Source organism: Sus scrofa, chromosome 12 (genome assembly GCF_000003025.6).
Source record: "Sus scrofa isolate TJ Tabasco breed Duroc chromosome 12, Sscrofa11.1, whole genome shotgun sequence".
Classification (NCBI taxonomy): Eukaryota; Metazoa; Chordata; class Mammalia; order Artiodactyla; family Suidae; genus Sus; species Sus scrofa.
Genome location: NC_010454.4, coordinates 13,432,211 through 13,457,957, shown reverse-complemented (window position 1 = coordinate 13,457,957; position 25,747 = coordinate 13,432,211). Strand labels below are relative to the sequence as shown.

At 55.3% G+C, this 25,747-nt stretch overlaps 1 protein-coding gene across 1 annotated transcript in view; it reads right to left on the bottom strand.

The window, feature by feature from the left end:
• The window catches only part of CACNG4 (calcium voltage-gated channel auxiliary subunit gamma 4), a 63,463-nt gene continuing 41,131 nt past the window's right edge, over window positions 3,416-25,747 (bottom strand). The window contains 4 exon segments of the mRNA XM_003131272.5: window positions 3,416-6,244; window positions 6,247-6,321; window positions 11,673-11,813; window positions 17,038-17,121. Of these exon segments, the coding sequence (XP_003131320.2) occupies window positions 5,784-6,244; window positions 6,247-6,321; window positions 11,673-11,813; window positions 17,038-17,121 (761 nt within the window). The 3' untranslated portion in view covers window positions 3,416-5,783.

Below are 25,747 nucleotides of genomic sequence, written 5' to 3'. Positions count from 1 at the left end.
CATCTGCGAAGTCCCTTTTGCCAGCAAGGATGCACTGAAATCTTAACTGAGCTTAAGGTCTTGGATGGTGAGATTTGGGCTGATAGTGTTTTCTTTCATGTTTCTGGTATTTTTCAGAGTTTTTAAAAGGTGAAATGTAATGCTTAACTTAGCATGAGAAAAATATAAATATCATTTGTTTTAAGAAGGACCTGGTTATTTGCAATGTATTCTATGGATTCTGAGACCCCACGAGGGTTCCTATATCTCCAAGAACACTTAGCAGGGGGCAAAGGCCAGGACATGCATCCCTCCCAGCTCCCTCCCCTGCCCTTGTGAGCATGGAGGGCTGGGTTCCCTCTTTGATCACAGACTTCAGTTCCTGAGGTCACAGGGGCAGTTTTGGTAGAAACTGCAAGTTTAAAAATACCTGGATCAGGTGCATCTGCCTCCCTCCCCCTCTGGATTCTAGAGTCCCAGAGAAGCTATTCCTCCCTTGGTCCCCCCCAACCCTGCAACTCTAGGGCTGGGCCGCCAGGGGTGCTATATTAGGAGCCAGTGCGGGGAGCTCAAGTGACAGGGCTGGTTCTGAGCTCCCAGCAGGGAGCTCTCCCCGACCCCATGGTTGCCTCCTCCCCCCAGGCCTCTCCCTTTGCAGCTAGGCCCCAAGCCAGGGACCCAGAATGGGGCTCCTGCCCGTACCGCCCAGCTCCCAGGGCACCAAGAGTGGGTGAGACGGGGGTCTTGCAGCCTGTATACCTCCCTGGACCAGGAGAGGTCCCGGTGAGGTTTGGGGGCTTACAGGGTCTGCACAGGGAGCCTCTGCCATGACCGCCACTGCCTCACCACCTGGGGACCAAGAGGGCCGAAGGGAGTGGGCACAAGCCCAAGAAGCCACTGAGAGAGGAGCCCTCTCCTGGGCGGCACCCCACGGTGCCTGGGTGACAGGTTTCTCCCAAAGCAAAGTGCGCTGGGCACGCACACCCTACGAGCCTGCCTCTCAGAGCCCTGCCTCCCAGGGCTGTTCTAGAACAGTTCTTTTTGGGAAATTCCTTGAGTGTTTTTAATCAGCAGACACTGCTGAAAGCTCATCCTAAGGCCAGCGGCTAAGCTGGAGGATTGACGAATGTTGGCTTAAGATGAAGTTTAATTCATCCTCCCAAGCGAGACCCTCATCCTGGGCCCCGGGAGGGAAGTGGGGCCCTGAGAGCGTGGGTGACGGGCCCACTGCCGCCCCTGGGTGCCTGGAAGATTTGGTCTCGGTCTTCCTGGCTCTGGGCCACGTCGCCACGGCTGCCCAGTGTGTGTGGAGGAGGACGCAGCAGAGTCGTTGAGTCCTGGTGTCCAACTGGGCCAGGATTCTGGGCTGCTTCTACCACTGCCTCTTTGGTTCAATTCAGTCAGCATTTTGTCCCCAACCCCAGGGACCAAGCATCCCCTAGCTCCACCTGGGGAAAGGTGGCTGTTCTCTCATTTCTTTCTTCAACCACCGCTTCCATTTTCAAAACTGTCGGCCTGAGTGTCCCGTCTGGTGGCTCAGCGGGTTAAGGATCCGGCATTGTCATGGCTGTGGCTCTGGTCACTGCGGTGGCAAGGGTTTGATCCCTGACCGGGGAACTCTCACCTGCTGAGGGTGCTGCCAAACAGACAAACAAACAAAACAACAACAACAAAACCATTGGTTCAAAAGTGAAGAGGAAGTGAGAGGCAGAACTCGGAGTGTGTTGCAGGGCAGGGAAATACTGAGTGTAAACAAGTGTGTTTTTCTACTATGTCCACAACCGCAAGTGCCAAAAACTCACTGTGTCTGAGATCAGCTTGGGCGTTATTGACATTTTGGGCCAGATCATGCTTGGGGTGGAGCAGGGGCTGTCTTGTGCGTTGTAGGATATTTAGCAGCCCCTGGATGCCAGCAGCAGCCCCTTCTAAGTTGTGACCTCCCAAAAGGCCTCCAGCTATTGAGAAATCAACTTCCGTTTTGTTAAGCCATTCTCCTTTGGGAGCAGTTGGTTATGTCATCAGCCTACTCTAAGTAATACACGGGACGGGTACAGTGGAGGCTGAATGGGGGCTCTGGGCGGCATTTTAAGGCCCTAGACTGTCCATTTCTGTGTCAGTTCCCATGGCTCTAACTCTGCAGGTTACAGAGGTGGTTTTTAGTTGAGCAAAATGCATGACCATGGGAGCCCCACATAAGACGGAGGTCAGACCGAGTCATTAAATGCAGATGGCACCCAAGTCCACCCAGGACGGCTGCGAAGCTTGTGCTGAGCCAGTGTGTCCTCAGGGCTAAGAATAAACAGACATTCTGGCACATGGTGCTGAGGCTGGGTGGCTTGGCTCCAAGCTGGCAGAGCCATGAGCCCAGAACTTGGCCAGGGTCAGTTGTGGGGGGTGGGGCCAGAGCTCCCGGGGCCCCAGGACCTGGTGGCTCAGCCCATCTGGGAGCATCAGGCTCCCCTGGTGCCCGTCTCCAGCAGGAGCAAAGAGGATCAGGGAGTGGGGCTGCAAGTTTGGACCAGCCGGAAGTAGTTCCTGCAGCCACCAAGTGCAGGTCATGGGGACACTGGGCCCTCGGCCTCCCTTCTCAAAGCCTTTGCCGAGACCAGGCTGGGAAAGGCCTTCATGACACCAAAGTTCTCTTGAAGGAGGCTTGGGAGTTCAGTGCATCTTGGTTCCAGAAGAAAACTCATGAGCTTAGTCCCGAGAGGGGAACATGTAATTGGCTGCGAGGGGCCCTGGCCTGCAGCTCGAGTAGGACTAGAGCAAGACTGGATTAGCCCAACTCAGTGCCTCCCAGAGGGGAGGGTTGGTGTCCAGCCCGTGCCTACCTGTGCAGTATGTGGATCAGAGGGTCACTCTGGTCCCTCTCTCCATCCCTCACTTCTCTCCCCTCATGGCCAGCTGCCCTGCCCAGCATGGGGCGGCTTGGTCCTATTTGGCTTCTAGTTGGAGCCGCATTCGCTCATCCAGCTCTTGCAGGCAAAAAGCTCACGCTTTGGTACAGGGCTCCTCTATCTATTTCACATTTGTTGTGGAATTTGAAGGGGAAAGGAGGCTGGTTAGTGGGCCCTGCGGCTTAGGGCCCCTGAGGCTGTGGCTCCGTCCAGCTGGCCCCCACCCTGCAGGTTCTGGAGGGAGACAGGCCTGGCTTCCCAGCTGCCCCCACCACACTCGGGGTGGCCTGTCCCTCTTCTGGCTCCTCAGTGAAAAGGCATCTCCGGGGCACCACCCAGAAGTCTAAACCCAGCTGATGGTGCTGGAGAGGCGACCAGTGACCTGGACAAAAGCCAGAGGAACCAGCCTTGACCTGCACAGAATCCACCCTCCCCTTCTCTTCTCCTGGAGGGTCCCCCGCATCCCGGCCCAGGGGACGCTAAGTGCCTACAAAGACCTGAAGGACCTCTCCCCCTCCCCTCCTACATTGAGAAGAGAACATTTTAAAAATGTTTTTATTTAATTAAAAAAAGACAGAACTAACAACCCCAAACCAGTAGTAGGTACAGGATTCACGGGTGCTTAAACTGGCGAAACACACAGGGGCTGGATGGAGAGGGTGGGGGCGGGGGGAGGAGGCAGGCACGGGCCACCCCGCACCCCCGTGGCACAGGGGCTCAGAGCGATGCGTGGGGTCGGGGAGCCAGCTCCACTCCCTCCCCGGGCGGGCCCCTCCGAGATGCCTGCGGCCAAGAAGGTTGGGGGGCGGGGGGTGGGCAGAGCCCAGGAGAGGGGGCGCTGGGGAGAAAGGCTGTGAAGACCAGAGGCTCTGAGGTGGTGCTGCTCCCTGCTCTTCTGTCCCTCCTTGTCATTTCTTTCTACTTTCTTGGTCCCTAGAGTGGGCCCCGCGTTCTCTGCCTGGGACTGGGCAAGAGGTAGGATTCATCGGAACACAGCTTTCTCCGCGAAATGATAAGAGATTTCCGGGGCAGCAGGTGGGATGCGGCTCCCGTGGGAGAAAGGACACGGCTACCTGCTTTTGGAAGTGATGGAGGAAGCGTCTCGGGGCCTCGCTGGGGAGATGGGTCCCCAGATTTTGCCCCCATCCTTCTAGCCTGGTGAGATGGTGTCATGGTACGGAGAGGGTGAGGGTGGACGGGGTTGGGGCGGGACGGGGTGGCCCACAGCAGGGGCAGGCCACGAGCCCTGACACTCCAGCATTCACTGTGGTACATGCTTGGACAAACCACACAAAGCCAACCTCAACGGGGGCAGGGGGGAAGGGTTTCGAGCAAGCGCAGAGGGGCCCCGGCACGCAGTCAGGTGGAGGCGGGACAGGAGGAGATACCCTCTGGGGAGCGGGGCGGGCAGAGGAGGATGGCAGTGACCATGACCCCAATCGGAACTCCTGGAGGCCGAGGCCGCCCGGGGTGGGTCCGTGAGCAGGTGGCTGAGGTAAGAATTTGCTTGTCTCTTCTACGTCCGACAGCTACGGGGATCACAGACAACTGCCCGAGGTGACCAAGTCTCAAAAAGTAAGAAAGGATTGGTCTTTAGAAAGCACGTGTGTTATATAAAAGAGGGTCCACTCGGCGCTGCAGAAACCCAGACACGCTTCCACGTTCTCTGCCTGCTTCCGGAGGGGGTGGAAGGGTTGAAAGAACCTCAAACATGGAACCTGCCGCCTTGCTTCCCGAGGACCGAGGTGTCAGCTTGGCCCTTTCAGGTGGTGGCAGAATAAGTTACCATACGAGGAGCTGGGGCAGGTGCCGCTGCCCCTTTTTAAGAGGGAATGAATGCAGCTTGCTCTCCTGGCATTTACTTGCAATAAATCAGGATCAGAAACCACGTGGGAAATGGATGTTTGTTCTGATTTTTTGGTCGCGGCTTACCCTGGGGTCTCCTTCTCTTGCCCAGAAGTTCAGCCTCCTGTTGCCAAACACCTTGGGCGGGGGAGGGTCTGCACCCCCTCCCCAGGAGTGAAGAGCTGCTCCTCAGGGCAGTGGGCGGGAGAAGTGGGGGGGGGGGGTTTGCACACAGCAAAAGGCTGCCTGGCTCCCATTCCTCCCACCCCGTGGGATCTTTCCGACTCTCAAGTACCATCAGTGTGTTCTGCCCTTTGCTGTGTGAGGCAGAAACTTCCAGAAGCAGAGAGGAAAGCCAGTGACAGGCTCTGGCCTTTGCCTCCCGCCCAGGCCGGCAAAGGCCTCCCCTGCTGCGGGTTCTTCCCCAGGCCTCCGTGTTCTCCGGTTGAGGGAAGCCGGCCCAGGACAGCACAGAGGCCAAAGCACCAGTTGGCCGCAGGGCTCTCTCCTCAGGATCCCCGTCATGTCAACAACAGGCCGCCTCCAGAGAGAGAGGAGGGAAAGGGGGCGAGCTTCAGCTTCTTCATCTCCAGCTCGCAGACACGGGACCCTCCGGCTCACAAGCAGCAGACCAGCGTCCAATGGCCCCATGGGCCCTGCGAGGCTGTCCCGGTGGCCCAGCGCCCAGGCAGGGCGGAAAGGCCCCAAAAGCCTGTTCTTCGGGCAAGATTTGTTTCCAAAAGGGGTTAATGGCTCGAATTTGTTTTCCCGGGATTGGTCAAGGCTGTGCAGCCTCAGGAGAGCTCTGGGGCCTCCTGGGAGATTTCAGAACCCGGCGGGGTGGGGGTGGGGCATCCGAACACCCTTGTGGGGGGATAAAGTCAGCCTTCTTGCTTCCAGCTCCCATCTCCGGGGGCTTCGCTCTGAGCCAGCCCTCCACACTTTCTGGAGACCCGGGAGGGTGGGGTGTGGCTTTAGTTCATCTTAAGGGTCAGCTGCCCCCGCTGTGGGACCCAAGCAGCCAGCCCATCTGGGGAGAGGCCGGAGCAGAGAGGGGGCGGCTCACACGGGGGTGGTCCGCCGGTTCAGCATGCTGATGTGCATGCCTTCCTTCAGGTCCTGCTGAAAGAAGTCGTGCACCTGCAGGAAGCCAGCGTCCTGGTCGGGGCTGTAGCTGGCGGCCGTGGTCACCTTGAGAGGCTCCCTGGACAGCGTGTACATGGACAGCTCGCCCATGGGGATGGCTCCCGTGATCTTCAGCCCCACCGGAGACGTGTCCCGGGACGGGGAGGCCTCGGTGGACCTGGAGCTGGACCGCGAGCGCCGTCGCCGGTACCGGTAGCTTGGCATCCTGGCGTAGGGCGACGAGGAGGGACCCTTAAGGAACTCCCGTTTGGTCTTAAATCTCAACTCTTTGTTTTTCTCAATGTAAATGTTTACGGCCAGGACACCCACGGTCTCGGCCACAATGAAAGACAGGGCTCCGAAGTAAAAAGACCAGCCGTAGTTGTAGTGGTTTTTTTGTCTTCGTCGCGCTTGTCGCTGGGGTCCCCCGTGTTGCTGGAAATGTAGACGATGATGCCGATGATGTTACTGAGGCCTGAAAGGGAAACAGCAGACAGGGTGGGAGGGAGAGAGGCAGAAGTTAGACCCACGGCGGGGCAGGGGCAGGTGGGCGGGGCATGGAGCTGGTGGGCGGAGCTAAGGGCTGGTGGCCACGCCCCCATTTGGTGGTTGTCCTTGTTTTGGTTGCCAACTTTACATAAAAGTAGTTCATTTTGAATGGGTAATAAAGCACAGGGTTTTGGTGAGTACACAATAAAACAGAGGCTCTTAGCTACACAGTTCTCCTGAGGGCAGCTACTGTTATCCATTCTTTCTCTCTCTCTCTCTCTCACACACACACACACACACACACACACACACAGTCTTTCTTTCTTTCTTTTTTTTTTTTTTTTTTGCACAATACTCTTTGGCCCCTTGTCTTTCCACCTAACAGTCCATCAGAGAGAGGGTTTCCTCCAGGGGCCTGAGGAGCTGACTCTGTCTTTTTAACTGCATGTGGCCCCCACCGCAGGTCAGGGACATCTAACCAGGCCTCTGCCCTGGCGGTGATTTCCAGCCCTCTGCTACGGGCAGCCTTGTGTTTACACCATTTTACACACACACACACACACACACACACACACATACACACTACTGTGATTAATTCCTTGATGTGAAACTTCTGCCTTACTAGGTATGTGCATTTAAAAACAAACTTTAGGGAGTTCCCCTCGTGGTGCAGTGGTTAACGAATCCGACTAGGAACCATGAGGTTGACGGGTTCGATCCCTGGCCTTGCTCAGTGGGTTAACGATCTGGCATTGCCGTGAGCTGTGGTGTAGGTTGCAGATGCGGCTCGGATCCCGCATTGCTGTGGCTCTGGCGTAGGCCGGTGGCTACAGCTCCGATTCGACCCCTAGCCTGGGAACCTCCATATGCCGCAGGAACGGCCCATGAAATAGCAAAAAGACAAAAAAACCAAAAAAAAACCAAAAAAACCCACTTTCATTTGGAGGTAGTTTTAGATTTATTGAAAAGTTGTGACGTCGGTACAGGAGAGCGAGCCCCTTTCCAGCTCCCCACCCGGTTCCCACATTACAATGTTCACTTGTCACAACCAGGAAGCCCACCTCGTGTGTTACTTTTCGCTTACCCTCCAGACTTTCCTTGCATCTCCCTGGGGTCTCCACTAATGCCCTTTTTCTGTCCCAGGATCTTCAGTTGTGTTTAGCTGTGATTGACTCAGAGTTTCTGCCCAAGCGCCCTCGGTGGGGGAACAAAATGTCTCAACAGCCTATAATTCGTAGTATCCAACTTCTGGATCTTTGCTGATCTGAGAGGTGAAACCTGTTATTGTGTTTATGTGATTTTTCTCTAATTATAAGTGAGGCTGAGCAGAGCTGAGCTGCCTGGGTTTGAATCCTGGTCCTGCCAACTCTCGGCTCTGGAACTTGGGGCAAATGACTCACTTCTCTGTGCCTCGGGGTCCTGACTGCACAACAGGGATGCCAGTGGTGCCCACTTTGCTGGATGGACGTGTGGATGTGACGAGCTAAGCCGTACAAGCACAGCACTCCAGGCACACAGGGAGCTGCCTGGAGTCCTGTTACAGAGTCTATTGTGCTTTATTGTAATGTGTTGTATTATTATATCCTGCTCAGGTCTTCTGTCCATTTTCTTACTGCACCGACCCCGGCGTGGATGTGGGAGGGGCTGACTATTTCCTGCTGAGGGCCTAGAGATCCAGCTGTAGGTTTGGATTCCTCCGGCCTTCCGCCGCGTTCTGGAAGAACCCTCCCCGATGTGGGGTTTCATGATCGCCGTCTGCTTCCTTCGTTTCCTCCTCTCTCATCCTGCCTTGCCCTGCCTCCTGGCTTTGCCTGTCCCTCCCCACTCCGTATTCTGCACTCAGAGTGCCCTGTAAATTATATCCCAACGGCTTCTATGTTCCCAGAGAAGCTGCTATCTTCCGACTTTCCCAGGCCTTGGACCATCCTTCTCCCAAGGCTCTGATCATTTTCCACCTAGAATCATTCATGGGCCTGTCTCACCCCCGTGCTCGGGCTGGAGCGGCCTGGGGCTGGGCCCTGCCCATGACCCTGGGCTCATACTGCCTTGACCCACAGTAAAGCTTCCTGAACCAGGGAATGGACGGGAACAAATGCACGTCCCCTCGCTCGCCTGCCATGGCAACTGTTCTTTGCTGCTGCCCCCTCCTCTCCTCTCTGGCTGGACCTGTGTTTTCAGCTGAGTATCTCTGGGCCCCGGCCTCTGCAGCCCCTCTGCTGACCAGGAGCATCTGGAAATGCCTTTAAAATGGTTCTTCCTTGGAGTTCCCGTCGTGGCGCAGTGGTTAACGAATCCGACTAGGAACCATGAGGTTGCGGGTTCGGTCCCTGTCCTTGCTCAGTGGGTTAACGATCCGGCGTTGCCGTGAGCTGTGGTGTAGGTTGCAGACGCGGCTCGGATCCTGCGTTGCTGTGGCTCTGGTGTAGGCCGGTGGCTACAGCTCTGATTCAACCCCTAGCCTGGGAACCTCCATATGCCGTGGGAGCGGCCCAAGAAATAGCAACAACAGCAACAACAACAACAAAAGACAAAAGACAAAAAAAAAAAATAAAATAAAATAAAATGGTTCCTCCTGGGGGACCGGGCAGCTGCAGAGGGCACCTCACTTCAGAGGCTGACTGTCCTGGGCTCGGCCGTGTCTTTGCCACCGTGTGACTTCAGGGAAGCCACCCGGGCCACCTGACTGCCTCCTCAGGAGCCGAGATGATGGGATTGTGCTCACTAGTGATACTGGACATCTTTCTCTCCCTCCTTGGGAAAGGAGAGGGGACAGTATCCAGGTGTCACAGCAGGGACCCAGATGTCACTTCGTGGGCCCAGACCTTGGGAAACCTGACTGTCCTTGCCCTTCTTTCTGCCCCTGTTCTGGGCTAAGGCAAGGAAGGGACGGGCCGGGAACCGGCCAGGAAGGAGGGTCCTGCTCCTTCCTCAGGGGACCCTTCACGCAAGTTCTTCCCAACACACACGCCCACTCCTGACACGCATACATCTCTCCTCAGACACACACACACAGACACACAGACACACTACGGCTCTGGAAGAAGACAAAACTGAAGTGGGATGTAGAAGAACGAGCACACGAATGGCAGCCCGAGGCGGACCCGGACGAGCTCCGGCTCTCAGGTCCGAGAGGCCCACGGAAGTCATCCTCCGTCTCCAAGAGAAACCATGAGGAGTGACGGGGATGAGGGTCCCCTCTGGGGACCCCCGTGGGCCGGGCACCCCGGGAGGCCCCTTCCTATGCCAGCAGAGAAGGCGCGGCCACCAGCGACTGGAATCCTCCCTGTCACCCTCACGGTATTCCAGGGCCCGTTTAGGATGTGGAGACCAGGCACAGAGAGGGGACAGGGCCTGGGCTGTGCTCCGGCCACCTCCCCGATGCTGCTCCGTGTCACCATTTGGCGTAAGAAAAAAGGTGCCCTGAAAGCAAAAATGCTGTTGGGACAGTGCAGGGAGCTGTGGTAACAATTCAGGAAGGAATTGCTGAGCTCTGGAACATTTCTCCAATTTGCCGACTGGAACGAGGCCTAAGAAGTCATGTGGCTCCTGTTCCTCCTGACAGGACAGGGACCCCGGCTGCCCTGTTATCTTCACTCCTCCAGGCAGCCTGGAGTCTCAAGGATGCCACTGGCTGAGCTTTGCCCCCCGACCCCTGCTGCGCCCCCAATACCCACTCCACACCCCTGCAGCGACTCAGGCCAGAAAACCAGGGTTCTCTACTGCACCAGGTATAAACACTGGCTTGTCTCCGGCCTGGATTTCTCCTGTGTCTGGCAGCGGCGAGGCCCACACTGAACGGTCTGAATCTGGGCTCAGAGAAGTGACCGTGTCATGCCACTGTGGACCCGTCAGGCAGGGAGTATGTTAGTGTCGCGTTAGGGTCACCCACAACTCTGCGGGTTTTCACTAGGTGGCAATGGGGGTGGCACTGCAGTGTTGCTGCCAGTCTCTTAGCCAGGAGAGTCAGGCAATCAGGATGGGCATGGGGGAGGGGTTGTCCACCAGCTCCACCCCCACCAGCCCCTCGATCAACCTTCCCCCAGCACACTGGGCTTCCCTGCCCCTGCATCCTCCCAGCCCTGGCCCCCACCTTTGTCTTTACCTGGTCAACTCCTTCAGGCCTTGGTTTCTCTAAGTTCCTCTGGGTACCATCCTGACCCCCTGACTCGGCCAGGCTCCTCTGATGCAGACATGTAAGGCACCAGTGCTGACTTTCTGTGGCATTTTGCACCCTTGGGCTTATTATTATTAATATTATTTTTATTATTTTTAATTTTTTAAATTTTTATTTATTTGTTTGTTTGTCTTTTTGCCATTTCTTGGGCCGCTCCCACGGCATATGGAGGTTCCCAGGCTAGGGATCCAATTGGAGCTGTAGCCGCTGGCCTACAACAGAGCCACAGCAATGCGGGATCCAAGCCGAGTTTGCGACCTACACCACAGCTCACGGCAACATTGGATCCTTAACCCACTGAGCGAGGCCAGGGATCGAACCCGCAACCTCATGGTTCCTAGTCGGATTCGTTAACCACTGCGCCACGACGGGAACTCCGTGTTAATATTATTTTTTAAATGGCCACACCTGTGGCATATGGCACCTCCCAGTTAAGGACCGAATCCAAGCCGCTGCTGTGACCTACGCCTCAGCGGCGGCAATGCTGGATCCTTTAACCCACTGTGCTGGGCCGGGGATGGAACTCTTGCCTCCACAGCAACCTGAGACACTGCAGTCGGATTCTTAACCCACTGGGCCACAGCGGGAACTCCCACTATTATTTTTTATGGAGGCAAAATTTATATAACGTAAAATTACCCCATTTAAAGATGACAAATCAATGGCATTTAGCACGTTCACACAGTCGTACAACCAACCACCCCCAGAGGCTATCTGTTCCAGAACATTTTCGTCACCCAAAAAGGAGACCCCCACCCCTGTGAAGCCGTCACTCCCCGCTCCGTGCCCAGCCCCCTGGACTTTCTTTTTTCTTGTCTTTTTGCCTTTTCTTGGGCTGCTCCTGTGGCATATGGAGGTTCCCAGGCTAGGGGGCTAAGCGGAGCTGTAGCCGCCGACCTACGCCAGAGCTGCAGCAACGCGGGATCCGAGCCGCATCTGCAATCTACACCATAGCTCACGGCAACACTGGATCCTTAACCCACTGAGCGAGGCCAGGGATCGAACCCGCCACCTCATGGTTCCTAGTTGGATTCATTAACCACTGAGCCACAACGGGAACTCCTGGACTTTTGACATGAATTGCACACGGCAATTTTACAGCCTGCCCGCACCTCCCCCCGGAGACGTGTTCTGTGCAGGGGGCACCAGAGGCCACAGCTCACCTGCAGCCACAAAGAGGATGCCAGCGCTGAGGACGATGTTGTTCTTGCGGCTGTAGAACCGCCCGGCGCCAATGCAGAGCCCGCCGAGCAGAAGCAGGATGGTGCTGAGGATGGGGAAGACGCTGGAGGCGCGCACGATGCCTGGGCCGGAAGCAGAGAGAGGAGAGAGGGCGATGAGACGGGCTGCCCTCCTGGGCACGGCCATGGGCCTCGGCCAGGAGCCCCAAAGCTCTCAGGGCCCTTCCCCTTGACGTTGCAGGCTCCGGAGACCCGGGGTGGGGAGTCGGCTGGGGCCGGGGCGGGGGCGGGGGCAGCTAGACCAGCTTTATCTCCATCTCCATCATCGTCGTCATCACCCCAGGGACACACCAGGTGACAGAGGAGGATGCGGACTCTCGGGACCTCCTGAGGTCACAGAGGACGAGGTGGCTGGACAGAGCAGGACATGGACTGTGGTGTCCAGCACAGTGAGACTTGCACCCTTGCTCTGCCACTGACTAGGGGCAGGACCGGGGCATCGAACCCCTGACCACCTTGGACCCCTTCTAACCTGAGGAGCGTCGTCACACCCATTTGTCGGGAGTTGGATCGTGGCCCCCAAAACCATGTCCATGTTCTAACTGCTGGTACCTATGACCATGACCTGATTTGGAAAAAGGGTCTGTTCAGACGGAATTAAATTAAGCATCTTGAGATGGCACCATCCGAGATGAGAACGGGCCCTAAATCCAACGACAAATACCTTTATAAAGAAGAGGAAGCGCTTCTCTAATAATTAGTGATGCTGAACGTCTTTTCATGCGCCTACTGGCCACCCGCAAATCTTTGGAGAAATGTCTATTCAGAGCTTCTGTCCATTTTTCAGTTGGGTTGTTTGTTTTTTGGTTGTTGGGTGGCATGAGCTGTTTGTATATTTTGGAGACGAAGCTCTTGTCTGTTGCATCGTTTGCTAAGATTTTCTGCTGTCTTGTGGGTTGTCTTTTCATTTACGGTGGACAATAATACGAGAAAAAGAATGTATATAAGTGTATAACTGGGTCACTTTGTTGTACAGCAGAAATTGGCACAACACTGTAAATCGACTATACTTTAATAAAAAAATACGTTAAAAAAAGAGGAAGCCACACACAGGAGAAGCCGTGGCAAGGAGGCAGAAAAAGGAGTGATGCAGCTTAAGACAAGGATGCTGGGACCTGCCAGAAGCTAGAGAGGCAGGAAGGATGCTCCCCTAGAGCCTCTGAAGGGACCACAGCCCTGCTAATTCCTGATTGAAGACATCTGGCTTCTGCATTTGTGTTTCGGTAAAATTCTGGGGTTTTTTTTTTTGTTTGTTTTGTCTTTGTTTCGCATTTTAGGGCCCCGCCTGTGGTATGTGGAAGTTCCCGGGCAAGGGGTCAAATGGGAGCTACAGTTGCCGGCCTACGCCACAGCCAGAGCAACAGGGATGTGAGCCACAGCTCACATCAACGCGGGATCCTTAACCCACTGAGCAAGGCCAGGGATCGAACCTGTATCCTCACGGATACTAGTCAGGTTTGCTACCACTGTGCCATGACGGGAACTCCTAAAATGTTGTTGTATTAAGCCACTCCGTTTGTAGCAAATTATTACGCAGCCTTAGGGAAAGAATCCACGACGTGCGAGAGCTGTGATGGAATGAGGGCTGTAACACATTTGGTTGGGCCCTGGGCGAGGCGGGGCCCCTTTCCTGGCACCTGGCTGGGAGGAGAGCAGGAGGAAGAGCAAGGGCACGTGAGCAGGAGCCTGAGCCCAGCCTTCCTGCTGCGCCTGCAGACCTTCCAGCCCAGTAGAAATCCCGGCTCCGTGGACTCCTGGAGTCAGTGAGTGGGGCTGGCTGGCAGGCCCACCTCCTGAGCCAGCTGAGCCTGTGTGCGGCTGTCCGGTCTCTGAAGGCAGCATTTGTCTCCTTTTCTGTAAGCCCACCAGTGTGTGCCCTGCTGCACAGAGGGGGTTTGTTCGGGGCATTAAATGAAGCTCTTCTCTCTGCCACCTCCTCCTCCTTCTCCTCCTCCCTCTGCCTCATGCAGCCGTGGGTTCTGGGAGGAGGTTTCCTGTGAGCTTCTGTTCTGAAACGTGCCTCTGAGCTGCACTGCCCAGAGACGCGGGGTCGGGTCCCCTTTGATGCCCTCATTCTGCAAACGGATCAGAGGGGCCGAAACGAAGGAAGCCTGGAACCTTTACAATTGCCGAGGTCAGGCCTGGCCCGGGGCCGTCCATCCTGCCCAGGTGTCGTGTGAGTGCCCCTCCTTTGCCATGTGGGCTCATTCTGGAGCTCCGGATATGCAGGCGCCAAGCAGGGTACGGGTTGGGTCTTGCACAGAGTAGGGCTGTCCAGCCTGGGCCCCGTGGCCCAGGCCGGCCCTGGATCTGTGTTTGCCCAGAGGATGGGCATCTGCTTCTAGCTCACCCTGGGGTACACGGTGGACTCCCAGAAGCACCTGAGGCTCAGCACAGACACCACCCACTGAACCGGAAGTGCAGAGCCTGGAAAAGGGGGACCAGGCCCAGGGCAAGAGGGACAGGAAGCCCGGAGGCCAGCAGGACTGGTGGGAGAGAAATGGTAGGGAATCAGGGAAATACAGGCTGGATGGCCAGAGGGACTGTGACCCCAGCCTGTTCTGGAATGTCCTACACCCCCTGGCTCCCAGCTCAACAGGGACCTGCCAGCTGGAGCTCCATTTCAGGGCCAGTTCTCCCTGTGTCTGCAGCCCCCGAGCGGAAAACCAGCTCCTTGTTGGAGAGTCGGCTCTGCCCTCCACCCCAACCCGCCAGCAGCCGAGGTCACAGGCCCCAAGGCTATCACCCCTTCTCTTCCTTGGGCATCTCCTGGCTCTGTAATGAACCCGGCTTGTCTCCGCGCAGCGGACGATGGAGCAGAATATTTGCTTCCCTAATGAGCTTTAATTGCTGATGAACCGTCACCAACATCTTATTTGAGAAAATCACTGCTGGGGCCCTCCTGGCCCCTACACCCTGAAGCTGGCTTGGCGAGCGTGTGGCACAATCTGTTTGCCCCTCCAGGTCCTTGGACCACCTTTCTCCCTCCTGCTCCGGGCAATGGGTGGCTGACACCAGGGACCGGATCACTGGGGTCCCTTGACTCCGGCTTTGGGAGAGAGTGCAGGCTTCCCTCCTGCGGATGCGGACAAGGATGAGGCAGCTGCATCCCCTCATAAAGGCCACAGCTCCGGCCAGGTGGTCCGGTCCTCAGGGCTCCCCTGGTCCATGTGCCCATACCTGCCTCTGCCGCCTGTCCAGGCCGAGTGGGGAGGGGCTCCTTCTGTTGCTGTCCCCGGTGTGCTCACCCGACCCCAGGCATCCCTGAGCCCCGCCCACACCTCAGTTAACTGTCCTTTGTTAAATGCCCTTCCTTTGCCCCGTCTGAGTATCTCCTCTGCTTCCTGCTGGGGCCCCAGGAAGCCATATCACCTGACCTCTGGCCTGATGAGGCCGATTCAGAAAGAGGTCCCAGCGCTCTGGGAACCATGAGGGGGATGCAGCAGGGAGTAAAGAGGAAGAGCCAGCACTAATGTCCATAACCTCAGGCAAGTTCAAGGGGGAGATGGAGAGGGCACGGTTTGTTTCTCCAGTGCCTCCCTCCCCAAAGTCCCAAGGCTGCTCAGTGGAGTAAATCTGCCTTCAGAGCCTTAAGAACCCCCTGACTGGAGTTCCCGTCGTGGCGTAGTGGTTAACGAATCCGACTAGGAACCATGAGGTTGTGGGTTTGGTCCCTGCCCTTGCTCAGTGGGTTAACGGTCCGGCATTGCCGTGAGCTGTAGTGTAGATTGCAGACGCGGCTCGGATCCCGAGTTGCTGTGGCTCTGGTGCAGGCTAGTGGCTACAGCTCCGATTCGACCCCTAGCCTGGGAACTTCCATATGCCGCGGGAGCAAAAAGACAAAAAAAAAAAAAAAAAAAAAAAAAAGAACCCCCTGACTGCTCTGGGCGTGGCAGACAAGGGTAGGTTCTGAGTTGGGGTTGATCTTCAGTTGAGCCATCCCAACTGGGCTGAGCACCAGTGGCCGCCTCTGGTGGCTGAGCAGGCCACACACTGTGCAACTCACAAAGTATTATTTATACTACATGCAAATGACATCCCTTGAGTTGTACAGTGCGCAACCTGCACAACCGTCTGTGGTAGCCCCATGGAATATCATTTGCTTGGTTCTGTATTGATGCCCAGAAAGCAGAAAGAAAGGACAGGCAGGAGGAACAGGAGAAGAGAAGGGAGGAGGAATGGGAGGCAGATCTGGCCAAATTATTTCAGGTTCTCGGCCTGGCCAGAGCAGCCTGACACTGCCCCAGGCTCCATGGGAACCACACGCTGTTCTATTTCACTAGATGACTCAGAACTCAAAATCCTTTCTCTTAGGAAAAAAATGATCCATAAGCAGGTGCAGAATGAACTGTGCTCCCTCTGAGGATGCTGGTATTGATTCTTCATAAATGAAGCTGGCCCAAGCCCCTGGGGGAGCTGCTGGGAGCAGCTCTGTGTGTGACTTGGCTAATGCAATCAGGGAAAACTACTTCAGAATGGTGCTGTTTTTCCCATTGCCGGGTTCCTTCCCAGGCTATGGCTCCAACCCTCTTTCCAGGGAGGTATCCACAGGCCCAGGCATGAGATCTGGATTTAGGGCATGGGGCTGGATTTGTGCTTTGGGGTTCAGTATACTCTGTCACTTCCGGGTTCCAGTCTGGGGACCAGTCCAGCCACAGGACCTGAGCAGGGGTGGCTCACGGGCAGGGGAGGTGGCTCCACCAGTTGGTGCTGCAGACACTTAAGGACCACCTATCCAAGGCTGGTCCTGCCACCTTCCTCGCCTTCTCTCACAGGCTGCCTGGCACCCACCGGGCTGCCTCAGTGTGCAACTGAATCAGATTTTTGGAGAACAGAATGAATGCTGGGTGGGTGTGGGAAGGAACGGCAGGTCTAGGGCAGTGCCCTTGGGGGTGTCATAGCGCCCCAGGGATGCTGGGCCTGGGGAAGCCTAAGTCTCTAACCTCCTTGCCTCAGGACCAGCTGCAGCAATCAGCTCCCGGGAAGACAGCCACGGCCCTGGGAAGGGGGATGTCCCCATCCCTGCTTCCCAGGCCCTAGTCTCCAAGCCCCGCCCTCAGTGGTCCTTTCAGCCAAGTAACTCCCCTGGGATACCCGGCATGTCACCATCCTTGAACAAAACTCCATCCTCTGAAGTAACATTTCTCCATCAGAAAGGGGAGTGACAGGAGCACCCAGAGAACAGCACCCCCACCACCCCCACGGGGCGCGTCTTTCCTCCAGCTGTCTTCCCACCACTCAAGCCCCCGCGGCGCACGCAGAGGAAGCAAAGGGTTCTGACACTCACGGAGGAGATACTCCGAGCTGTCGTGGTCGTAATCATTGTCCTCTGGGAAGTGATTGATCCGGAAGCAGTGCCCTTTATAGATGCCTGGAGGGAAGAAGAGGAAAAGAACAGTGTAAACGTTCCGCGGGCTCCCCCGTTCCTTCGCTCCAGACTCGCTCCCTGCCTGTGCACCTGGCTCTGCGCGCGCCCCTGGCGCCGAGACACCCAGCGTCGCTCAGGAGTCGGGGGAGGGGCGTGTACAGCGGGAGTGGGGGTCCGGATGGAGGTGGGGGTGGGGGTCGGGATGGAGGTGGGGGTGGGGAGCGCCCCGTGGGTCACCGTATCATTTAAGGTCCGTGTCTGGACACCCGCAACAGTAAGAGGACACCATGAGCAACCACACGAGGAGAAAGGGGTCTTAAGCGGAATGTCTCTGGGCTAGCAGGAAGAACCCCCTACCCAAAGGGACTGCAGAGCTAAGTCTTGAAAAATGACAAAGAATTTCCCAGTGGGGTCGGGGAGGCGGCCTTCCAGGCAGAGGAGGAGGCTGGGGTGGGCGCCTGGTTATGGGGGGAGTGGTGGGAAGAGGCCAGTGTGACCAGCCTGTGCACCTGTGCAGGGGGCGGGCTGCCGCGGAGGAAGGCGGGCTGTGGTTCAGGTAGGTAAGGAGGACCCCCGCCTTCCCCTCGGCGGGGTCCACCTTTCCCAGTCTCTCTCAAGCACAGGGAATTATGGTGAATCCCTCCCAAGTGACAGACCCGCACACTCTTGGTAACATGATTCTAATCCCCTCACTCAGTGGGTTAGAAGGAAGAACGAGAGAAACTTCCAGAAAGGTTGAGATCCACTTCTGCCTGGTTTCCTCTTCCCGCTCAGAGAAGTAGTTTTTTTTTTATGGTGGCGGGGCAGGACATCCTGGGTGGCTTAGTAACTGCAGGACAGCCCAGCCTTCCCTTCTGGGCTCTTCCATCTCGCTGTCCCAGTCCCTGCTGCTCCCTGCAGTCTCAGAAGGCCCAGTGCAGAACTGGACACAGACGGAGGGGAGCCCAGAGTGTGAGGCTCTGCCTGGCCAGCCGCCCCCTCATACCCAGGCTGGCCTCCCTACTCCTACAAGGAGCTCATCTCCACACCCCACACTGCCCACGCCAGGGCTGTTTCCAGCTGGAGCCCATTCTCGTGCTGTAGCTGCTGCCAAGTGCAGCGCGGCCTCCCGCAGCCCAGCCTGACCACCTAGGTGGGAGCAAAGGTAGAAGGGGGGCCTGAGCCAGACTGGCATCCGTCTCGGCACTTCCCATCGAGAAGGGCCTCTGATGAGCCGAGGGCAGGCTGCTCTTGCTTCTGTTGACCAGTCAGCTGGCTTTCCAGCTGCCTCCACTCTGCTGGGCTCCTTAGCTGCTGCCTCCAGAGAGCTGGGGTGCTTCTTCCTGCTTCCAGGGCCATGGAGGGGCTGGCTGGGCTTGGTCAGGGACCATGGGGGACAGTCTGAGGGCATCAGAGGTGGTGCCCTCAGTGTTCCCTGTGCTGGGTCAGGCGTGGACAGCTCAGTCAGCCCTCAGTCACCTCGTCTGTAGAATGGGGAGAACCAGAGGCCTTACAGTCTAGGGATCTTAGGAGGTGATACTTGAAAGTCACTTTGCTGGTCCTTGGCTTGGGGTGATGGCACAGGGGAGACTGCTGCTAGGGGACCCGCCGCCCTTTACTCCATGGGCCTCAGGCTTCTGTGAGTGGCTGAGTTGCTGGAGAAGCACCAGTGACTGTGAGCCAGAGGAAGGAGCCCCGAGGCAGGCTGGAGTCAGGATGGCCAGCAGTGGGGGCCTCGGAGGCCCCAGGGGGCCCCATCCCAGATTCCAGAGATTCAGGGAGATACAGAGCAAGCATTTTCCAGATGTGGGAGTGCTGGGTGGAGCTCTCCGTCCTCTCTCCCCAATCCCACACTTTTGGGGCTACTTTATGGGTCTAGAAATCATCAAGTCCCCCAGGCTTGTTGGAACAAGTCAAACATTATGAGGCTGAAAAAGAAGTAAATAATCTCCCTTCAGGAGTTCCCTTGTGGTGCAGCAGGTTAAGGATCCAGTGGCTGCTGTGACTCGATCCCTGGCCTGGCCAAAAAAAAAAAAAACCAAAAAACAAAAACAACTCTCCCTTCAGAGTTGTTTTCTGGAAGTCAACAGCCCACCTCTCTGTGTTGCACACCTACACGTGTGCATGTGTGTGAGGCTCTCTTTTTTTTTTTGAAAATCCGCTTTTTTACTTGGAGATAATTGTCGATTTATATGCAGTTGGAAAACTCAATACAAAGAGAGCCCATGTGCCTTTTACCCAGTTTCCCCCGATGCTAATGTCTCAGGAACGGCAGTGTCGCAAGCAGGATGCTGACCTTGCTGCAGTCAAGATACAGAACATTCCACCACCTGGAGGGGAGGGTCCCTCAAGGTGCCCTTTCCTAGCCACGACCACCTCCTTCCTGTGCCCGCCTCTGACCCGAGCCACGAGCCACGGCAACTACTAAGAGGACCTCCCTTTGTATGGCTTTGTCATTTCAAGAAGGTTCCATAGATGGAGTCATACAGCGTGTAACCGGTCGGGACTGGCTCCTTTCACTCAGCCTAATTCTCTCGCGATTCACCAAGTTGTCGTGTGTATCAATAGTTGGTTTCTTTTTATTGCAGAGCAATATTCCATGGCATGGATTGACATCTGGATTGTTTCTAGCTATGACATGTGTGGTTTCCAGCTATTTCTAATAACACTGCTATGAGCAGGTTTGGGGTGGACCTGTTATTTCTCTGGGATGAGTGCCCCGGAGTGCAATTGCTCCGTCATATGACAGTGGCTTGTTAGGTGTTATAAGGGCCTGTCACACTGGCTTCCAGGATGGCTATATCCCCTATTTTTTTTTGTTTGTTTGTTTTGCTTTTTAAGGCTGCACCTGCTGCATGTGGAGGTTCCCAGGCTAGGGGTCAAATTGGAGCTACGGCTGCTGGCCTACATCACAGCCACAGCAATTCAGGATCCGAGCTGTATCTGCGACCTACACCACAGTTCATGGCAATACCAGATCCTTAACTCACTTAGCGAGGCCAGGGATTGAACCCGAGTCCTCATGGATACTAGTCAGGTTCGTTACAGCTGAACCACAATGGGAATTCCTATACCCTCTATTTTGAAAAAGGAATTTTACAATACACATTATTCTGTAAACTTTTTTTTTCATTTAATAATGTATGTACACTTCTCTAGGTCAATACCTATAGATTTAGCCTTAAGAAACTGTTTTTTAAATAAAAAATAGTGAGTTGATACAAATCCAAAAGTTGCTGAAAATCTTAGAAGGAAATAGTTTAGGAACAAGAGGCTAATGCTTGCTCCAACGCTGACAATGCTAAAAGAAAACTCTGCTTTTTTGGAGTTCCCATCGTGGCTCAATGGTTAACAAATCCAACTAGGAACCATGAGTTTGCGGGTTCGATCCCTGACCTCGCTCAGTGGGTTAGGGATCTGGTGTTGCCGTGAGCTGTGGTGTATTGCAGACACGGCTCGGATCCCGCGTTGCTATGGCTCTGGTGTAGACCGGTGGCTACAGCTCTGATTAGACCCTTAGCCTGGGAACCTCCATATGGCACGGGTGCAGTCCTAGAAAAGGCAAAAAGGCAAGAAAAGAAAGAAAGAAAGAGAGAGAGAGAGAGAGAAAGGAAGGAAGGAAGGGAGAGAGGAAGAAAGAAAGAAAGAAAGAGAAAGAAAGGAAAGAAGGAAGGAAAGAAAACTGTGCTTTGGCAGAAATGGGGAAACCACGTGTATGTACTGAATCTGAAAACAAAAGTCGGGTTTTGAAACGTTAGCCTGCCTAGAGCCATGTTAGTTCCAAAAGTCCTTCTGATGTATTCTGCGAACCTCCGCTCTGCATGTAGGGTGATGTTTTACAGTTGATAGAAATTGAAAATAGAAGTCACACCGTCCAACACATTAACACATTTTTTAACACATTCTTTTTCGTGGCTGCGTAACCACTGGCAGTGAGGGTTTATCCCTTCAGCTCTACGACAGGAAGAGACATTCCCCTTTCCTGGGCTGTGTGTACACCCCATGGATCCCACCGCGGGGAAGTCTGGGCAGAAGCGTGCTGGACGACGCACTCTGTTGCCCGCTTCCTCTCCTCTCCTTTCCTTTTTTCCTCTCCCGTCTTCCCTCCATACCCAGCAATTCCGACCAGACCAAAAGAAGGGGCATTGCTATGGGTTGAACTGTGTTCCCCGCCACCCCCCCCAAACACACCTCCTGTTGAAGCCCTAAGTCCTGGTCCCTGTGAACGTGACCTCATTTGTAAACAGGGTCTTGAAGATGTCATCAGGTTCAGATGAGGTCACAGTGACTTAGGGTGGCCCTCAAGCCAGTGACGGGTGTCCTGATAAGAGGAAGACTTGGACACAGACACGCTCAAGGGAAGAGCAGAGACTGGACTGAAGCACCTACAAGCCGAGGGATGTCAGGGAGGGCAGGCACCTGCCAAAAGCTAGGAGCAGGCAAGGAACGAAGCCACCCGGAGTCCCAGAGCGGGAGGGGCCCTGTCGACGCCTTGATTTTGGACTTCTGGCCTCCAGAACTGTGGGACAATGTTCTATTGTTCTAAGCCACCTGCTTTGTGACCATCAGTTACAGCAGCTGCAGGAATCAGATACAGGTGAGTTGCTATGTGGGAGGAAATGCAGGGTGTCTCCTTCACTCTTTGGAGTCCAGCCTTGCAGGAAGGCAGACAGACGTGAGGCAGGCCTTAAGGCTCCTCCATCACCTGCCAGGGCTCGTGACGATGTCTAAGAAGCCACATTTACCAGGCACCTGCCACAGCGTCGTCTCGTCGGGTGTGCAACAAAATGCATATAATCTCTCCGGCGCAGGCTTCCAGAGCACCCCACAAGGGGCTCGAACCCTCTCCTCCTGTACCTCCAGCCAGCGCTGGGGACCTCACCACCTCCCGAGGCATTCTGTTTCCAAACAGCTTTAACTTCAAGCTCCTGAGAGGGCCTCTGCCTCCACTGGACTTCATCCACGGCTATCACTTAGGATCCCGGGGGGAAAAAAGAAGCCCTCATCTATCCCGTGTCAAGGCTTCAGATCATTGATGAGAGGGACTGAGTTCAACAAGGTGGAAGGACCAGCGATTTTTCCAGCTGTCCAGGATCTGCACAAAAAGTGAAGTCCAAGGCTGAGGACGAGAGGTGGCTGGCAAGCTGCCCACAATTGGGATCAGATACTCCCCCTCACCCCCACCGGACCTTATTAACAGACTGGACGCCAGACTCTGCTCCCATCAGCCTGCCCCCCACACCCAGTCCAAAGAAGTGCGACCTGTGGAGGAGAAGGGCACCAGTTGTCTTTGGCCCCTGGGGAGTGAAAGAGTGTGGTCACTGCTCCTGGAGTCGAGAACGGGGGTATTTACCCTGGATGAATAGCCTCTTTGGGTCAAGCATCATCATTTCCTTCAGCTATTTCTTTTTTTTTTTTTTTTTTGGCTTTTTAAGGCTGCACCCGGGACATATGAAAGTTCCCAGGCTAGGGGTCCAATTGGAGCTGCAGCTGCTGACCTGCACCACAGCTCACAGCAACGCCAGATCCTTAACCCACTGAGCGAGGCCAAGGATCAAACCTGCATCCTCATGGATCCTAGTCTTAACCTAGTTCTTAACCCCCGAGGCACAAAGGGAACTCCTTCTTCAGCCATTTCTTTACAGATGGTTCCAAGACCCTTCTCCAGCCTCGCTCCCTCCTCTGGGTCAGCACCCAACCCGTAGTGCCCAGGACGCAGCACACAGCACCCATCACCATATGCTCCTTCTCTCCTCTGGATTCCGGGCTTCTGTTAATGGGACCTGGTGTTCCTGGCGGCTCAGTTTCCCAGGGGTTGTTTCACGAGAGCTGCCTCACCTCCCCCAACCTGTTTTTGTGGCGTGGAGTGTTTAGTCCTAAGGACTTCGCATTTGTCCCTGTCAAATTTCATTTTGTTAGTGTTGGCCTCGAGGCAGTTAATAGGGAGAAAATTAATGGCTGATGTGAGAAGTAAGAGAGAAAGCCGGTTCCAATCCACTTCACTCATGTTCTTTCTGGGCACACAGGCTATTTACCAGGCTATCTATTCAGGGATATGCGGGGTGGTTAATTTTGAGATCCCAGACTGGCCACGCCGTCGGATAGACACTCGGCCCCCGGGGCACTGGCCTGTGATCCCAGACACATGGCGGTTCTCTCCTTCTGAGGGTCTGAAACCCCTGGTGTGAAGAGACGGCTTTCCTCCCAGATGAGTTATTTCTTCATCTAAAAAATTCAGGAATTGGGCCAGAGGGACCCCCCCTCTTGCTCTAAGATTTTAGGACTATTTTGTGACAGAGTGTGCCTATGTTAACGTATCCATTCGGCTGCGTACATTGTGTTAAAGGAATTGCTATAGGCATAGGAAACATCTAGCAAGAGATAGCCTACCATACCATGGGCCCACTGTTTTATTTCTGAGTGAATTAAGATTTTCTCCTTTACATTTTCTCTATATTTTCTAAATGTTCTACAAGGTCTGAAAATGAACCAACAAGGCTTCTTGAAAGAAAGAAAAGGGAGTTTCCATTGTGGCTCAAAGGGTTATGAACCCAACTAGTATCCATGAGGACATGGGTTCAATCCCTGGCCTGGCTCAGTGGGTTACGGATCTGGCGTTGCTGTGGCTGTGGTGTAGCCCAGCAGCTGTAGCTCTGATTCAACCCCTAGCCAGGGCACCTCCATATACTGAAAGCGTGGCCCTTAAAAAAAAGAAAGGAAGGAAGGAAGAAAAGAAAAGAGGCCACATCTTTGATTCTAGGGAGAATGTGTGTTCTGTCTGAAGTGACCACAGGTCTGTCCAGATATGGAAGCTGGCGGGCGGACGTGTGTGGGTGACACTTTGGCCGCCATGGCCTTTCCTCTGGGCTCTGATGGTCATGCCCTGGGGTCATGCCCTGATACACAACGAGGGTGACCGACTCCAGGACTCAGGTGGTGACGGGGGTACAGGACTTTCCGCTACAACCAGGAAGGTCTCAGGCGAACCAGGGCGCATTGGTCCCCCCATCAGTCATTTCAGGGCTGCTAGCGTGTGATGTAAGCCTCAAGCCTCCGTAATAGGCCACGGCGGAGTGGGGAGGGGGGTCCATCGTAATTGAGGGAATCCTGGAGGAGAGACTGTGAGAGGTTGACTTAGTTGTAACGGCGCTCATTTGTGTAACCTCTGGTTGTTTGCACATTTTCATAAGCATGACTTTGTTTCACCCTCGCCAACTCTAATAGCAGCCACGACACCTATGGAGATCACAGGGACACCCTTTTGCCCCCCTCACACTTCTCTGCCCACCTTCCCCTCCAGCCATTCCTCAGTGCAGCGACCAGCTCTGGGCAGGTGTCACCTGCTGATACCTCGATTTCGCCGCTCCAGTTATTTCTTGCTTTTTGCCCTTGGCACTGAGTAGGGTGCCTGGGGGAATGGCACTGCACACACACACATGTGTGGGACTGGAAGTTCAGGGGATGGGGCCCCCCTCCCCCACGCCCTGGGGTAAGCTTTGAGCGGGAGGATGGGAGCTCGTGGATAAAGGTCTCCATCCTTTGTCCCTTGGGTCCACTTGACCTGCTTCTTGGGTCCCTGCAGGATAACTCAGGGACGCCCCTTGCACCTGCTTTCCCTCTCTCTCAGCTTCGCTCTCGCAGCCCTCCCCCACGCCTGCACCCAAGACACACCGCCTGCATGCGGGTACTGGCTCAGGCTTGGATGAGAGCTAATGTGCCAAGCACGCCCCGTGCATCAGCCCATCATCTCTGTAATGACATGCCTTTGAAGATGCAAGAGAGAGGCTTCGAGATGTTGAAAGCCCTGCCTTCCCAAGCCCAGTGCAGAGGCCCAGCTCGCTCAGATATGCAGCCTTACACTGTAAAGGAAGACTTTTCTGCCTGATTCTAAAGAAGAGGCTCAGGGGGTGCCCGTGGCAGAGCAGCAGCCTCGGGAATCCAGCTTCTGGGCATCTCACCGAATGTTCCTCCCACAGCATCCTGACGCTGCCTTTCCAAGAATCCCCCGTGAATGCAGGAGATGCAGGAGAGGGTGCTGGTGCAGCGAGCGTCACTGGCCACCTCCCCAGGACAGGTCAGCAAGTGAAACCAGATAAAAACCAAGAGCACCAGGTTAGCTTCAGGAAGATGGTTTCCTGGCAGTGCAGCAGGAGGCAAGGGTGTGTCTCCTTTGGAAAAGGCAGCTCCAGGTCGGCGGGGCAGCTGGAGGCGGGGAGGAGGAGGAGGAGGCCAGGCCCCTTTTGGCTCCAGGACAAAGCCTCTGTCTTGGCAAGTTTCCATCAGGATCCTTTCAGGGAGAGTTACAGGCTGGACAGAGGGGAAGGGCTCTGAGGTGGTGCAGATCGTGGGCTTCTGTCCTTGAGTTGACGCTGAGCTCAAAGCCAAGGTTGGGGGCCCACATCCGGAACGGATACTTCTGCAGGGGTCTGCTCAGACCTGTGATCTCAGAACACCTCCGTCATCCCTGGTCAATAAGAGCGATGGAAAAGCCCAGTCGAGGCCCAGCTGCTTTTGGGGGCCGCCCAGACCCGAGGCAGAGGTGAGGGTGAGACCCACCCGGGGGCTGAACTTTCCACCAGCTTCATTGGCATCATCTTTTGTGTCGGAAAATAATCAAATCACATCTATTTTTTCCTAAACAGCTCTCAAC